Source organism: Lissotriton helveticus, chromosome 8, assembly GCF_964261635.1.
Source record: "Lissotriton helveticus chromosome 8, aLisHel1.1, whole genome shotgun sequence".
NCBI classification, from domain to species: Eukaryota; Metazoa; Chordata; class Amphibia; order Caudata; family Salamandridae; genus Lissotriton; species Lissotriton helveticus.
In genome coordinates, this window is record NC_136069.1 from 102,687,767 (window position 1) to 102,704,247 (window position 16,481).

The window sequence follows — 16,481 nt, forward strand, 5'->3', positions numbered from 1 at the left end:
TCTACCAGACCCATAGAAACCCAGAAACTAGAAGAGGTGATCGACTGACAACTGGCATTCCACTACCTGCCTTGGGTCCCTGGAAACCCTCGTGAGGTTTAGGACCACTGGGGTACTCACCTTGGTGATGTAACAGCAGGAAAACATTCGCATTTGTGTACGTCATAGCAGTGAATATCTGGATTCTGAATCAGCTGTTGATGCTAATGGCTGTTTATGCGAGTTATACATAACACAACCATTACGATTGTGTAGGGCAAGCGAGAAGGAATCAATTGTTTGACTTTGCACTTCTGTGGCCATGTATAAAAGAGTAGACAAGCTGTTTAGTTGGTGTGAGTTTTCTGAAATGCGTATCTTCTGTTCGCAGGGATGGTGGAGTGTTTTCAGACCGCTATATCTGTTTAGATCTGACTCCGTAAGCATTTATTTTGGTGGTCCCAGGAAATTGGATGCATAAAATATTTGGTGTACTGAGGTGTGATTAGCATGCAACCTAGGGTGTGAGATAGTAAGTATCTTGAAAACTTTTTTACATGCATATTGGATTAATTCCTAGAAGAGACTGTCTAAGAAGCCGCGGCCCGTGCAGGTAAGAGCAGTGGGGCTGGGTGGGGACAGACGACGAGGGAAAATTATTTATTTGTTTAATTTTCCCTTGTCGTCGTCTGTCAGAATCCCACCCCTTTCGGCTTCACTGCGCTTACCTGCACGGGCCGCGGCTGCGTCTAAGGCATAATTTCTCTTATTTAAAATTAAGTTGTTCTTTTTGGTGAACCTCTTTTCCCTCTAACGCTACAGTCCTATGTTAGACCCTGTATGGTCCCAGAATCCCCCAGTATTAAGTGGATATCTAGACACTGAATCCGTATAGCTCCTGGTTGCCCCAGAGGACCTGGCAGTTGCAAAGTTTCCATCCCTGATTTGAAATAGCCATTCTCTGATTCCTTATTGATTTGTGGTGTTTGCTCTTTTCATAGATGCCAACCTGCTCCTGATGCTGCTGGCCGTCATCGCTTTCCTCTTCATTGGACTCAGTTTCCTGTTTCTAGGAGAAAGGTAGTGTCTTAAACCACAACCGTTGTACTCCATGCTGCCATGTGCTGCTCTTCATACAATACATCCCAGACATCATACCTTCACCATTTCTTAGGGATAAGAGCTCAACGCGTAGCTTGTTTGCCTTGCCCTAAAATCTTAAAATTAATTTTTTGAAATTCCCTGAAAAGGTTATGTGTAAATTTTAATTGGGATCCCCATTGAAATCATAACAGATCTCATTACATAATCCTACATTCTCTTTAACAATGCTTTGCTTGGGTTTTGCTTTTGAGACCTTTTGTTTAGCAGATGTCCTATATAATGTTTAAGGCCATTGCCTGTATGTTCCAGCCCCTCACTGCAGCCATGACATGACTTCTCAGATTAACACACCCACAGCCCTCTAAGCAATACAGAGACAATCATAGACCTCTGCTTCATCTTCTCAACTCTTGTCTGACCTATTCACAGTTCTTTTCATTTGGAGAGTCTTAGAGTAGCAATGTGTTGCCAGGAGGCACACATTATTTTCTTACTCTCTATCTATCATTAGCCCCATTTGTTTAAACATTCATAATTCTTGATGTGCAGACTGTCAGCTTAGACACTCTACAAAACTGGGCATTTACAACAGGGCAAGCAATCCCTTCAGCACAACCACTCACATGGCGTGAGGTTTACACAGCCCAAGTGCTCGAGTGCAAAAAAGACAACGGAGCTGCTCCTTTTGCACTCCTGTCTGCAGCACACACTGATGAAAACATACATCTGGTGTCACAACCAAATAATGCAATGCAAGGGAGGAGCCTAGCTCGCGACCGAGATGGCCGCGTTTTAGCTCGGCTCCGTTCGAACCGCCTGTTTTCTTCGTTTATCCTGTATTTCTCCTGCCCCGGGAAGCCCTCCTTGCTGTGTTTCGATATTGAGGAAACTTTGCAGACACTTACCCGATGCTCCGGTGATCCTGGGTGCTGTTGATCCTGTGCAGCGATCCCGCTCGCTTCGGAGCCTCCGGGGCGGACTGGCCTGGACCTCCTTGCGACGCCGGGACGAGACGGAGCACGATGGTCGGCCCTTGCTGGTGCTGTGGATCTGGCTGCGGAGGCTGATGTGCGTGTAGACCGGCTGTGCCCGCTGGCGGACCCGAGGGCTTGGGCCTTGGGGTGCGGACGCTGCCTCTCGCAGGAGAGCCTACTCATTTATCCGGCTTGGTCCCCCCTTTTGTTCCCCGGCCCGGCCATTTTGAATTTTCCGCCCGGGCTCGGAGAACGGGGCCGGCGGCACGAGGGGGCCGACGAAAATCCTTCTTCTGGTGGGTCTCCTTCCTGCCTTGGGGCGCCCTGCCGCAGATCGGCTGACCTCCTTTTGCTTTGGTGTTGCCCCGGCCGGGGCTCCCGACGGCCGAGGGCTTGCTGGGCTCCTAAGATGGCGGCCGACCCTGGATGTCTCTGCCGGGCCTGGGCGAGCACTGGGGGCCCGCCACATGGCCCGGATGCCAGATCTTGTAGAGGGTTTCCTGCACTTCAAGTTGTCCTGGATGCACTATACTCCTGGCGGACTTCCGTGGCTGCGCCTGTCTCCGCTGTGGAGGCGGACCCTCTTTTCGAACTGTACGGGCCCCCGACGTCGGACTTGACCTCCTCGTTGCAGGGTGCGGCTGGTGTGCTCCTGGACTCTGTGCCCCCGGCGGCAACCGCATCCATGGGTCGGAGAATCTCCGACACCCTTCGTCGTCCTGTTTTGTTGCCTCGGACACTGGTCTGCGGTCCGCTTGCATCCTGGCCTGGCCTCGATGATCCTTCCTGTTTCTCATCGCGTCGGCTCCCCGGCCGAGGCGCCTGTGCCGTCCCAGCTGGGCTTGCCTCGTTGGAACTCTCCTTGGAACTGTGCCTACGGTGCGAACGCTGTACCATGACTTTCCTGGATCCTCCGTATTTTCTTTCGCGTTTCTTCTCAGGACTGCCGCTGGATCTTCTCCTGTGCCCTGTGTCCCTCGCCGTTTGGTCTTTGTTTGTTCGGATGATTACAACTTTGGACAAAAGCGGACAGGGGTGAAACGACTTTTTAAATGCGGTAGTCTCGTTTTTGATCTATAACCGACATGTGCTGGTATGATGTTGTGTAACTTCATGGGGCTCCTGAAACTTATCCTACTATCGTTAACTTCCCGTGGGCTCTACCCTCCCTTTTTACAGGTGGCTGGATGGATGCAGATAATATTGTTCTTTCGCCCTCTCCCGTGTGTGATGTTCTTCCCTTTCCCTGGCCCTTTCCCCCCTTTTGTCTTTGTTTCTACCTTGTTCCTCTTCTTCTATATTTCGGGTTCTATTTAGGGCGACAGGCACGCTGCTGGGGGGTTGGCCGTAGCCTTCTGCAGGGGTGCAGGGTGGGCTTGTGGGGTGGGTGGGGGGGTCTGTTGTTGTTTTTGGGGGGGTCTTTTTCCTCCACTTTTTTCTCCCTTTTTGGTTCTATGGCCCTTGTGTATCCCCTCTTTCGGGGCTCTGTCTCGTCGTCTGTCCCCCTGGTGTCTTTCTGTGGTATTTTTCCGGTATTACGATGATTGTGATTTGCTAGGTATGCCTTCTTTATTTTTATTGTCTATTTTGTACCGGATTTTTCTTTTCCTGTTTTGTCGCCCGGGGGCGAGTGTTTGGGTAAGAGTCCCTTCCTTTTCCTTCTTCCTCTTCCCCCCCCCCCCCCCTTTTGTGGGGTTTTCTTCCTTTATTGGGGGTGCGTTTCGCATTGTTTTTGTACTTGGGCCCTTTTTTGCTGATCAGTGGGACGGGTGGTGGCTGCGGTGGGCGGGCATTGGACAGTGCGCGCAATGACCTTTCCTCATGTCCGTTGTTTTGACCGGTGCTTATTGGTATATCTTTTCGTATTTGTTTCTCCTGTATTTTTACGCTCGCTGTGTTGCTGCCTGCCGCGGCCCCACCCCTCTGGTTTGTCTCGCGGCCCGTCATGTTCCTGAACTCCCTGACCCGTCTTTTAAAAAGAAAACTACCTTTCTAATTGTTTGCTCCTGAGATTGCTTTGAGATGCTTGTTGTTTCTCCTGTTTCATTGCCTTTGTATCCTGTGACACTCTGTGCATTGCTCTTGATATTTTTTGCTATGTGGTGGCCAGCCCGGTGGGTTGTAGGCCCGTATTTGTGAGCTCTCTCTGTACAATAAAGGTTTTCAAAAAAAAAAAAATTAAAAAAAATAATGCAATGCATATGTAACTACATTGTCATGACTATTGTTCCCATAGTTCACTTATATTGTCCAGCACAATAATAGTTGATGTATATTTGCAACCTATTGTGGCTCGTATAGATGTGCATGTATGTAAGGAAGCCTACAACACGCCTAACACAAATACTTTACAGAACATTAATTTCTTATCACAGATACCTAGCGATGTGTCATACTTTAAACTGATGATAAGTTGTATGGTACTTTTTTACTTGTAGTTTAGAACTTCTGAGGCCTTATTACACAAAGTGCCCCGTAGTCACCACGGGTGTGTGCGCCCACTTTATGCAAACCTGGGGCACTTGGTATTGGAAGGGGCCCTAAATGCTTGTGCAGCACCTACTGTAATACTGTTAGCTTTGGTGCACATGTAGCATCAGCATTATAGTGAAAGGACATTCCGTTCTTTGAATGACCTGTGGCCCCATGAAATTGAGAGGATCGCTTTGCCTCTATTCTCGCACCATATTACAATTGAGGGGGCAGAGGCAAACATGCCATTAGGAGGCACACTGTGTGTGCACTACAAAAAGCTGATGCACTGTTAGTGATGTGTCTCAGGGCAACCCTGTGGAAGGGGTAAAGAGAGTTCCGTGGACCTCCCCCAGACATCCCTCTATAGGCGGGTGCAGTGAGTGAAAATCTTTGCCCTCTTTAAAGTGCAGGCAGGTTGCTGCCTGTACGGTGAAACACGGAGACGCTTGGGAGCAGCTGCTCTATGTTTTACTGAATGTGCTGCACCCTGAGCAGAGGAAGTTGTGGCAACTCTAGGGGCAGCATTTTTATCATATTAGGGCACACTATCCCGGTCTAAATTGACACGCCTTTTGAAATGTTCGCCGTGGCACAAAGATAGACACAATACAGACCCAGATGTTACTTGAACTCTTATCTTAGTTTACTCTTTTTAAGATGCTAATTTAAGAGGTGACACTGCAGCAGTAGTCTGCTCTTATCTCAGTAGTGTTTGCAAAGCTATCCTTACTCATTTGCAGAACAGCGTATCAAGTATCCCAACCGTACGACAGAAGATGTTGCTTTTCCTGAAAACCTCTGCTTATGTACAGGGTTGGTTTAATTCATTCTATAATAATTATATTCTTTAACTATGGGGATCCAGCTGGCATGCATTGAAGAAGAAAGTTTACAGCCTTGTTCTGAACATTGACATTATGAAAAGTAGTTTTGCATAAATGTGGCCTTGGCTCACCTTTGGTAGCTTGGACTAAGCAACTAAGCAACTTCTGAAAAATATTAGATGTATTTAGTATAACAAGTCGTTCAAGCAACAATACAGCTAACAAAATAAAAATCCAAAAGGACCAAACCAAGTGTAGTTAAAAATATCTATTTAAATAAAACAAATGCCTGAATGATAGGTTGTCAGAATGGGATTAAAGGGGGAAAAGTCATTGAAAGATATAGTGGCAAAATCAGTCTATTGATGGAAGCCTTAATAGGACCAGAGACACTGACCTCTCAGTGCAGGTAGTTTGCTTGTAGCTGACGCTTGAGTTGCTGAAAGTTTCTACCTTTAGACTTTAAAGCTTTTCTTGAGGAAGAAAATATAATACGCGCAATATGGACCGGATGCACCACACCAGCTGGGCTAGAGACATGGAATCTGCTGGGCTGTAGAGATCTTGAGCAAAAAGCAGGTAAAAACAAGCTTTCTTTGTATAAAGCCATGTGTTTGGATGCATTTTAGCCTCCCTACAGTTGATTTCAGCGGGCTTCACTCGATTCATAGGGTCAGGCAGGTGGACTTTATACAGTGAAGAAGACGTGAATCTAGACAGTGTTGGCTGGTGATCGTTGAAAGTGATGGAGCATGATACCTGCCAGGAGTTCACCCCATTTTCTTCTAAATTTGCCACAGTCATACTGGCTCCTTCTCACATTTAGGCCCAGATTAACAAATATTTTGCCTTGGGGTTTGCATTACAAATGTGACGCAAACCTGCACAAAATGTTTTTTTTATTTACTTTTCAGCGCAAAGGTTATTTTGGGCTAGAATGTTGCCTGATCGTAACACAAAGTATCGTAAAGTGTTACTCTGTGTGAAGGGGGTGTTCCATGGGTGTTCCTATGCAACCACCCAAGGTGTTTGATGTGAAATCCTATATACTAACAATAGTAGACAGGGTTTTCCCTCCCAAGGTTACTCCACTGAAAGAAGGCGTTGAAAAGGAGAAATCCTTGTATTTCTCTTAACTTTTCCAACTTTGCGTGTGTACGGTACTGTAGCACACTCGTCCAAGGTAGGAAAAGTTTTAAAGTTAGTCAAAGCATAGCATTTTAAATTGCAAGGGGCACTCTTCCAGTACAAAACCTGTGCTAGACTCAAGCAGACACCTTTGCACAATGATACAAAGGTATATGCATGGCAACCTAATTGTGCGCCAGCCTAATTGTGCGCCAGCACTAGAGAAAGCGCAGGATAGTGCCATACCTTTGTAGATGTGGAGCGTGCCTGCCCCCTCCCTCCCACACAACTCAGCACAGCAGCTTTGGACCTTGTTCTTTCTCCTCACTCAGTCTAGCTCACATTCTCACGTTTGCTCTCTCACTCATACTCACTCCCACTGTTCCTCACACACAAATGTATTCATACTCACTGGTTCTCATTCGCCCTTATTAACACACAGACACTCACTTACTCGACCCTGGTGCAACTTCACCTGCTGCACCATTGATAGCTACTCCCATCACTCACTGCCACTCCTTCTCACATCCTCCAATCATTCACTCGTTCGAACACACTCATGTCCCTTCACTTACTTCCTTGTACTCACTTTCTCTTATTCATTGACACTCTCAAACTCAAATTCTCCCTCAGTTTCACTCTCATTGACACTCTCGGACACACTCTCAAACACACCCACATACACGCTTTACTCAATCCCATTCACTGTCAATCATTCACAAACACATACACCCATCCACAGAGAAATAACATTGTTTTTACTTACCTTGCTCACTTAGCTGACAACTCAGGGCCTCTATGGCCTCAGCAGAGCAGGAATCCAGTGCTGGGCATTGGAAGCAGCCAGTCATGATTCCCAACAAGGAGCCAAAAGGAGCAGCAAGGGCAGGTTTGAAAAGGAAAAGACCCACATCAATCTCTCTCCTAACTTCTTGATAGAACTGGAAGCACATCCCTATAAGAAGCTGGGACAGTTCTGGGTATCCGGCCCCTGCTGCTCTGTGTGGCTTTTCATTCTCCTCAGGGATGTCGTATGTGCGTCCAGACAGCCACAATTTAGCAGCTATACTGTGCTGCCTGAGGCATGCGCAGTATGTCTGTTAATTAAAATAGATTGTGCCTGTTTGAAGGGATCGTAGTTGAACTATGCCCCTGGACATTGTTTTGTATTGTATTGCAACATTTAGATAGCACTTCCTTCCCCTGTGTGGAGCTCTGAAGCACTTGCCTACATGGGTAGCACGCCACACCATGTAGGGTGTTTGGTTGGAAGTGTGTCGTGTTTGTTTTGATCCTGTGTGGGAAGTGTTTCCATGTTGTGTGTGAGTACCACTGAGTTGCAGTTATCGTTTTTTTGGGACACATCACTTAGTAGAGTGATGAAAGAAGAAGCGTGAGAGATAGGCACGTAGTTTATGTTTTTCAGTAAGCCGACAGCTTTGAACCACTCTGCATGTCCTTTTTTGGATTTCTTCTGTTCTTAGTCCACTTAGCTGGTTACCTCACTGGGTTGTCCACCCTGAGATAGTTTGTTCAAAGTTTATGGTCCTTAGCATGCACAGGTTAAAGGTAAGCTTGGTGGAGAGATCAGCTGGGATGGACTTAATTAATATCATCACAAATCGGATTGGTATTGCGAGATGCCAAGAAGTGGCCATAGTACGTTGCTAATCGGGACCTGCAGTGTGTGGCAGATCTCTTCAGTTATTCTGTGCCTGTTCAGTTGGTGATGGGTGGTTTATTGCTTTGGACTGGTACAGTACTGGCTGGTGGATATGACCTAGCAATTTTCTCTTATGTGAGTGTAAGAGTGTCAAGTAGTAAAAGGGGATTAGTAAGCAGCCTTTATGAACTGCCATCAACTGACTGCTGTGTTATGGTATTAATTTCTAGAGTGGGTAATCATATTATAATTGCATTATATAGTGCTTACTCCACCTTACAAGGCATTGTTGTGCTTTAAAGATGAGCATCACTCTGCTCCAGGTCTCAGGATTTTTTGGGGGCAGTTATTGTAAGTTATTGGCATTAGTCTTGTGCTCTACAGGAATCATTCCATGCCTTTACCGCAGGTTCTGTGTGGTAGATTACATTATTAGGTATTAGGTGTGATCTTCAAGAGGGCGATGTGGACATAGCTTGATCATTTCTCAGCCCCCTGAGCCCGCTCCTTCTCCTCCTGTCACCCGGAGTCTGAAGACCAGGCAGAGAGGGCTCATCTGAACACTAGCAGTGTTCATGAAAACCCAAGACTTGTGTTTTCATGGACGCCTCTAAGTTGAAAAATGCACAGGGGCCTCACAGGAAGCAGGAGAGATGCTGATATTGGGCCGCTGCTGAATCTGCATACCATTCGTTCAATCCCTAAGCTATCTTTTTGTGCAAGGATGTAAATGCTTCAAATTAGAATAGGCTTGGGTGTTCTGATCAGGGGTACTCTCAGTACTAGGAACCATCAGAAGTTGTCCTTTTCTTACAAAAATGGCAAATTAACCCACAAAAATGACAAATTACCCTCACAATGGGAAATTTAAGGCAAAGGCAGATTTTAAGCAAATCCTTGTTTGGTTTTGTTTCTAATCAGGACTTTTGACCAGTAGTAATTGCATCCTCATAATGGCTTTAGCTCCACCAAGAGGTTGCAGTACTATTCAACTGAGAATTGGACAACTCCACAATAGTCCCCCATGACATACAGGGCCTTCCATCTCCAAGCACCTCAGGCTTTATGAGGCAGGGTCCTCTAAGAGGTTGCAGACTAAGACCTCATTGTGCGTGGGGGTTTGTTCAGTGATCTGTCTAGCTTGGTTCCGGGGCAGTTCTAGGACAATTCTCCTTTGTTTTTCTCCAGCAGCCATAAAAGAAACTCCTTATCTAGCAGTATAGAGGTGAATCATTATTCTCCTTTCCTCGGTTATCCTGAATAGACGTGGCTCTGCAAGGGTCCCTGAAGAGTTAGGGCCATTAGTTTGTCATTGCTGTGTTCTCTTTAATCTCTATTTGTCCTTAAAATCTCCTTGACCAACTTTCTCAGAAGGAGGTTAGGCTTGGGTCTGGCCACTGAAGTCTCATGGGGGCATGCTGGGAGAGTGAGGACTGAGGAAGGCTCTCTTGGCTGGACTCATCTCTGCTTGGACTTTAGACCCACCCTGTAGCTAAGAACCATGGTCCTACCACAGCACATGCACCAGTTGCTTCCAGCAGTGCTACCGACTGGCCTTCCACATGTCAGAGGATTCATATTCTATTGCTTTGTAAGCCTAAAAGATGAAGGTGGTGGGAGCTATTCACAACACTGCTGAAGGTAGACAGACTCGGGAAGCCTCTTCCCCTTTGCCCAGCAGATGCTGGAAGTTTGGAAGCTCTAGGGGGGCTACTGCAGAGCCACCTTCTCTCATTGATGGGAATATCTCCACAGCCTACACGTGTATTTAGCTATACATTTACTTTACTAGGTGAAGTATGGACTCTCAAATCTTTCATAACTTGAAAGCTATGAGACAATTGAAATCTGCTTTAGTCAAAATAACCTTCACTTTCAAACTCTGAGGCTGCCACTGCCCTCCAAATGTTACCCTAAGGCTAAATTATAGTTTTTATGGTTGAAAGCCACAAAAGTCACAAAAATGCAAATTTGGCTGTAGGGAAAATATGGTGTACCCTCAACCACACAATCTAATACATACGTAAGTGGACTGGAGTGGCAGTACTACCACAGGTCTCATCCCCCAGTGTACTCCAGCTGTCAGTATCAGACTAGGCTCTGGTTAACAGGGAGTGCACTGGGAAGAGAAGGTGTACCATTCTGACAGAGCACATGTGGCTGTGGCCTTGTCAGCAAGGTCAGGTTACAGCAGAGGTAAGGAATCAAGAGATCAGAAAGTGAAATAAAAGTGAGGGAATAACAGACATGGATGGAATATCAGAATCAGCGCTCCTGTCCCCAGCCCATCTCCCCCCCTCCCCCAATAGATAAGAGTATATTGGGCATTTAAATTCTTGAAAATTTCTACTGCGTGTGTTATTAATAATGTAAATGTAGTAAAAATGTTCTCTACGTGAATAAGTAAATTTTACTTTTCTGGCTGAAAAGAAACTCGTTTTTCTGATGTGTTTTAGGAATTCTCAGATGGTGTAAGTACTCTCAAGATTGTTACTGGAGGGATACACATTTTAGTTCGAGCCTGGAGTCAGCGCACATTCGCTGCTCTGCAAAACTTGTTGTAGTGGAGTATGGAATAGAAGTCCTGCCCACTTTCCACCCGTTTTTGTCATTGGCTTGTGTCATTGTCCTTCGTAAATGCTGACTTCTGATTCGTAAATAGACTTGTTAGTCCCTCCTAAGTACCTCTTTGTGTTCCCTTTGTAACATCCCATGGCGACTGGCCCTTTTACTTCAGTAGTTACACAGTACGTGTTATTTAGTCTTGTGAGCACCATTTTCTTTATCGAGTTTCGCTGACTGCAGGCTTGACGTGCTTTGTGTACATTTCTCTTTTTAGGCAGCTGGGAAGGACAATGGCGGCCACTTCTTTCCAATGCCAGAGGTCTCGCATTTAAATGCGAAACCTATTGCATTGCAAATATTTTTGTTTTCATTCGCTGAGTTAGAGCGGTGGCTGCATAATGAAGTCGTGCAGCTTGAGCACAGAATTTTATTAGCAAGCGCCCAAAAGCAAACATAGCTCTAAGTAGGGCTCCATCTTCAAAGGTCTCTGTGGCGGTCCACTTTCCTGTTGGAGGGGTCATTAAGGGAGAATTATGCTAGACACTGAACGCTCACGATGGACCAGCTGGCATTTGCCCAAAAGAAATAGATTGATGAAACGCAAGTCGTCTCAAAATGCATTCCTCAGGAGCTGCACCTAAACTCCAGAACATTCTCCTTCTAGAAATCACCTACGACGACCGTATTTAATTCTAAACTCAAAAACTTTCTAACCCCATATCTACTGTAACACACATTCTTACTTCTTTCTATAATGGTACATTGTACAGTTCATGATTTGTAAAAAAAAAAAAAAAAATGAAAGAAAAAATAAATGCCAGGGCCCTCGTCAGGGGACCAGCTTAGCGTGCAAGCCCATTGCCACTGCCCGCGCGCTGCCGGTAGTACCTACACAACTACTAACCATCACATTCCTACAAGTGTGACAATTCAGACTGTTTGAGGCCCCTAAATCTATAATAAAGACTTGGGAGTCGCGTTTCAGTTGTTTTTAATATATATTGAATTAACAAACAACTGTTGTTCTGCTTATGTCTAAATTTCACAAACAGGTGGTCGTAAGCACCGGTATTGACAACTCCGTGCCGTTGCTAAACACACATTGCAATATTTCAAGCATTTTCTGCACAGCGCCCCAATGTCACCGATTGCTGATTTGAGCTTTAGAAACCATGGAAATATATAAACATAAAACATTGCGCCAATGTCACTATCGAGGGCACTCGTACAGAAATCACCTTTTTGTGCCAGTCAGTCTGTCCACTTCCTGGACAGATTGGCAAGTGAGTAAGATGCCCCACTTTGGCCCGAAACCATGCCTCCTAATGCCTAGTGTGATCTTGGCCAAGCCATATGACACCGTACGTGGCATCAACTGAGTGCACTGAACCTAGGAAAAGTAAAGAACGTGATAGCCCACCCCAGCAGGAGACGCGTGGCTCGCCCTAAGACCCTCATATTCACCAACCTAGGAGAAAGTTGGACCCACCTAGTGGCCCCCTTTATTGGGTTATTAAACTACTGGCAGATATTGTGAGACTGTGTGCCATTCTCAAAGGCGAACTCCAAATACCCCCAAATGTCATGCTTACCCTAAGGAAACTGTTTCATTCGGCCGGGGAGAGGCGTTGCATTATTCAATCTCTTCCCCTCCATGCATCCCATTTCCAAACTTTGCATAAGGCCAGATGCAAACTCCTGAGGTAACATTTCGAATTCTTTGTGACAGCAATTAAAGCACTGTACAATTGTCGCAGCACGTTGGTCATTAGCCTGTCCTAATTTAAACACCCCAATTGGTATTTACCCATGATGTGCATGACACATCTCATTTTATTTGAAGTATTTCTAATTTTGCACAGGTTCTTCTAGATTCTATCGCATTTACAAACATATTCCAAGTGCCCAGTTTTGGGTCCAAGCCTTTAAACAGCGTATAACGTATATTGTTGATGAGTGCAACATCAAAACAGATTTCACATGCATAACTTGAAAAACTGCAACTATAAATTAACCAAGTTATTTATTTTACAAAAGGGAACATGGCAGACATGGCTAATCTTGTGACATTGCCTCGCTTTCTTCACAGAAATGATCAAAGTCTCAAATGCCTTACCATTCAGTTTGATTGCGTGTTTTAAATCTCTGCTGCTGTAATGCTAGGCATGATGCCCACTTCAGTGACACCACGCTCTCCGTTTCAGCTTTTTAAAAACATTTATTAACTTTAATACTGGGTGCGGCAGCCACTTCAGGGACACCGCGTTCTCTGTTTCAGCTTTCCAATGCAATAGGCCTCGCATTTATGAGATTTTGAACCATTGGCATTGTGAATGACAGTGCCTTATATGGGTTTAAAAAACTGCAATAATAAAGAACATTGTCATTCACAATACCAATAGGTCAAAATTTTGAAAATGCGAGACTTATTGCATTGCAAATGCTTGTTCATTTATGTTGTCAAAATGCTATTGGAAAACCTGCAGTGAGAATCAATTATATTGTTGCAGACGTTACCATGGAATTCTTAGAAATTCCACACTCTGAAGGCGTTTCCATAGAATATTCATTTTTTTCACACGTCTGTAGGCCAGGAATCTTATTTTCCTATTGACACGGACCCATGTTGCAAGCGGCGGTAGAGGTGTGGCAGCTGTATTGATTACTTATCTATTTGTTGGCTAAATATTGTTAGCAAGTGAAGTGGTGAAGATAACATAAACGCCCAAAGCATACTGTTAAAACCATTCCAGCCAATCAGAATGCATAGTCTTCTGCAATAACTAGCGTAACCAGCCGGCCACCAGGTGGCACTGTAGCATTATTACTGCCCTCCTAGCTCTGGGCAGACCCTGGTACTGGTCTGCCCTCTCTGGCGGTCTTCTTCCACAGCAGCGTATGTGCAAGAGACCCTCTGATGCCCCAGAAAAGAAGGTGCTGATGTGCATTGGGCGTGAGACCCGGTAGGGCTGGGACTATGCTTGTGAAGAGGGCAATAAGGTGTAGGGATTTACGAGACCCTACTGAGGTATTGGCAGGTAGTATCGTTGGAAGAGCAGCATGTTGTGCCAGAGGGTGGCACTGTAGGGTAAACTGATGTCCTTTTGGCTTCTCACTGGCGCTTTCTGCTGATCTTTCATGCCCCATGCTGTAGCGCAGTGGTTCCCAAACTGTGTCCCATGGCTCCCTGGGGAGCCGTGAAACCTAGCCAGGGGAGCCGTGCACCAAGCACTTTAATGCATTTAATGTTGAAGGGTCTGTTGGCTTCAGTTAAACTAATAAGACTTAAACGCGTGATGTCTATGATTTGTAAGTAAAACCAAAGGGGATGATGGACGGAGCGTTGACAATACAAACACTCACCCCCAGTCAACTGATCTGGGTTTAATCCATCACCCTTCTTTAGCTCACTCCGCCACCCCAGTTCAGACATGGCCATATGCAAATCAGTCTGACCCTGTGCCTCATGGGAACAGTCCAGACCGAACTGCCAAGCCATGTCTTCCCTGGACCGGAATCAAGCTTCCCAGGACCGGTTTCTGGCATTACAGCCGTCTTCAGCCGGGCTTGCTTGAATCCAGTGGCAAAGTGAGCACGGGACCCACGTCTGAGCATACTCTGCCACACTTATGATTTGTAATTGGCATGCCTAAAGCAGTAAACATAGTGCTTAATTGATGGCATGTCGAGGGAGATGACCTCTACATTTCACTGGATCCCCATGTTCTAACACTCCGAAAGTAAGCGGAAGATGCCCGTTTAATATTGTTAGACTTGTTAATAGTTTCGTTTTTTCCAAATGCATTTTACACCAATGCAAGTTATCAGGAAAGTACCGTTGTCCTGTCTATTAAACACACTAAGTATTATTAAGTATTGATATTTGTACTTGAATCATAGGTACTTCCAGTACACATTTAAATGGAGGTGCCTGCAAATATTCTTCAAGCGCACAAACACTTTGGCAATGGGACCTACATATCTACATGCATAGGGGTGCTATCTAGCACTGTAAGTGGGATAAAAAAAGTTTGAGAGGGTACCCTAAAAAAAGGCATGGGGAAAGAAGTGGTACTAGGAATATTTTCTAAGAGGCGCCGCCTTAGTAATACAAAGAATCCTGCGTATATGATTATAATACCTTCATCTGCTTCATCCCAATTATTTTCTAGGAAAAAAATGTAAGTACTCCAGAGGCCGGGCTTATGTCCACCCCACCCTTCAAAGAAAGTAAGTGGGGAGCCACGGGCAATGGCCAATGGGTCAAGGGAGCCGAGAGTCAAAAATGTTTGGGAACCACTGCTGTAGGGGAATACCAGCAGGGCCGGACTGACTACCGGGCAGTTTGGAATGCGGCCGAGCTGGGGGCTGATTTTGTTCATGGAGACCTGCGTGTGCTTCGAAATAATTAAAGCAAAACGAATTTCGTTTAGCACCCGCAGGTCTCCATGAACGAGATCAGCCCCCAGCTCTGCAGCATTCCAAATTGCCCGGTAGCCAGTCCGGCCCTGAATACCAGCTTGTTGTTTGCCCACCTACTGTGATTATTCACAGGAGCAGGCAACAGCCCTTATATATACACCACTAGCAAAGGGCGAACATGACTTGACTTGATGCTTGGAGTTTAAGCGCATTCATTATATATAAATACTTGGAATGGTGTGGCAATCCCCACAAAAAAGGATGCATAGTAAACGGCTCTTTACTCATAATTCATTTTAATATAATTAAAGCTGAGATTTTATGCATTGCTTTGGGTAAAGCTGCCAAAACGCCTGCAGCGTTTTTCCTGCTTCATTACATCCGACTTACTCCTAACCACGAGCCCATTTGTGGTGGAGAAATGCCCTGGGAAATCGGCCCCCTACCCTTGAAATTACTGCTTCATGTTTGCTCCAAGTTAGTGAGGCTGGAGGGGCCCGATGGCACAAAAGGCACTTGACAGGGTTCCTGTGTTGACATGAAGGACACATCGTCCTGTCTTGTGCTTATTTTTGTCACATTGCCCTTAGGACCACACATATGCGTCTACTTTTCAGGCAGAAAGTATGCAGTTAACTCTTGTTCAATTGAAGTATTATTTTAAGGAAACCTGGGCCCAACTTGCTGGCACAAGTAGTTTGGGTCATACCGTTAGCAGGAGTGTACCTCTATTGGTTGCCAAGTTACAGTCAGCCACCAAAGCACAGATCACGTCACCCCAGACCATGGTTTAAAGGCATGGGTCACATAAGCGACATTGTAAATCCTTTGACGGCCAGTCACATCACAGGGTTGACTCCTTGTCCCACTCTAGGACAAGGGCACGGCACTGGAGCTCTTATAGCTCTGTTCACTTTCTGTTACTGTTGGTGCCTCCAAGACTTTCCAGGCCAGGGGAGGTAAACTGTTCTGAAAGTGCAGACAGTGAATACACATCTCCTGAAGCACTAAGGCAGCTTAACTCCTGGTGCCGCGTGGGTCTACTTGTCGAAGGAAGGCAAACTTGGGAGGGCGATCTGCATGCCCGGAACCTTATGGGCAGCAGTCTCTCTGTGAAAGCAGTACCAGAAGGGACAAGTGGTCATCGCCGCTGCTGACGAGAAGTTTGTCCACAAGACAGACCATGCTGCTTGATGAGATATTTGTGCCAGAGAAGGAGTGCACTGACAAGAAGTTTGTGCTTGAGATGGAGCATGTCACTTAGACGTTTGTGCCCAAGGTGGGGTGCAATGCTGCCTAAAGTTGTGCCTAGGCTGCCATTCCACCACCGTCCAAGCCTGTGTCCGA

At 45.8% G+C, this 16,481-nt stretch overlaps 1 protein-coding gene across 2 annotated transcripts in view; it reads left to right on the forward strand.

The window, feature by feature from the left end:
* LOC144772403 (prolactin receptor-like) overlaps positions 1-16,481 on the forward strand; it is a 438,551-nt gene that overhangs the window by 363,851 nt on the left and 58,219 nt on the right. For both annotated transcript variants that reach the window (XM_078656689.1, XM_078656690.1), the window contains one exon: positions 981-1,059. In XM_078656689.1, the coding sequence (XP_078512815.1) occupies positions 981-1,059 (79 nt within the window). The remainder of the gene's footprint in view (positions 1-980; positions 1,060-16,481) is intronic.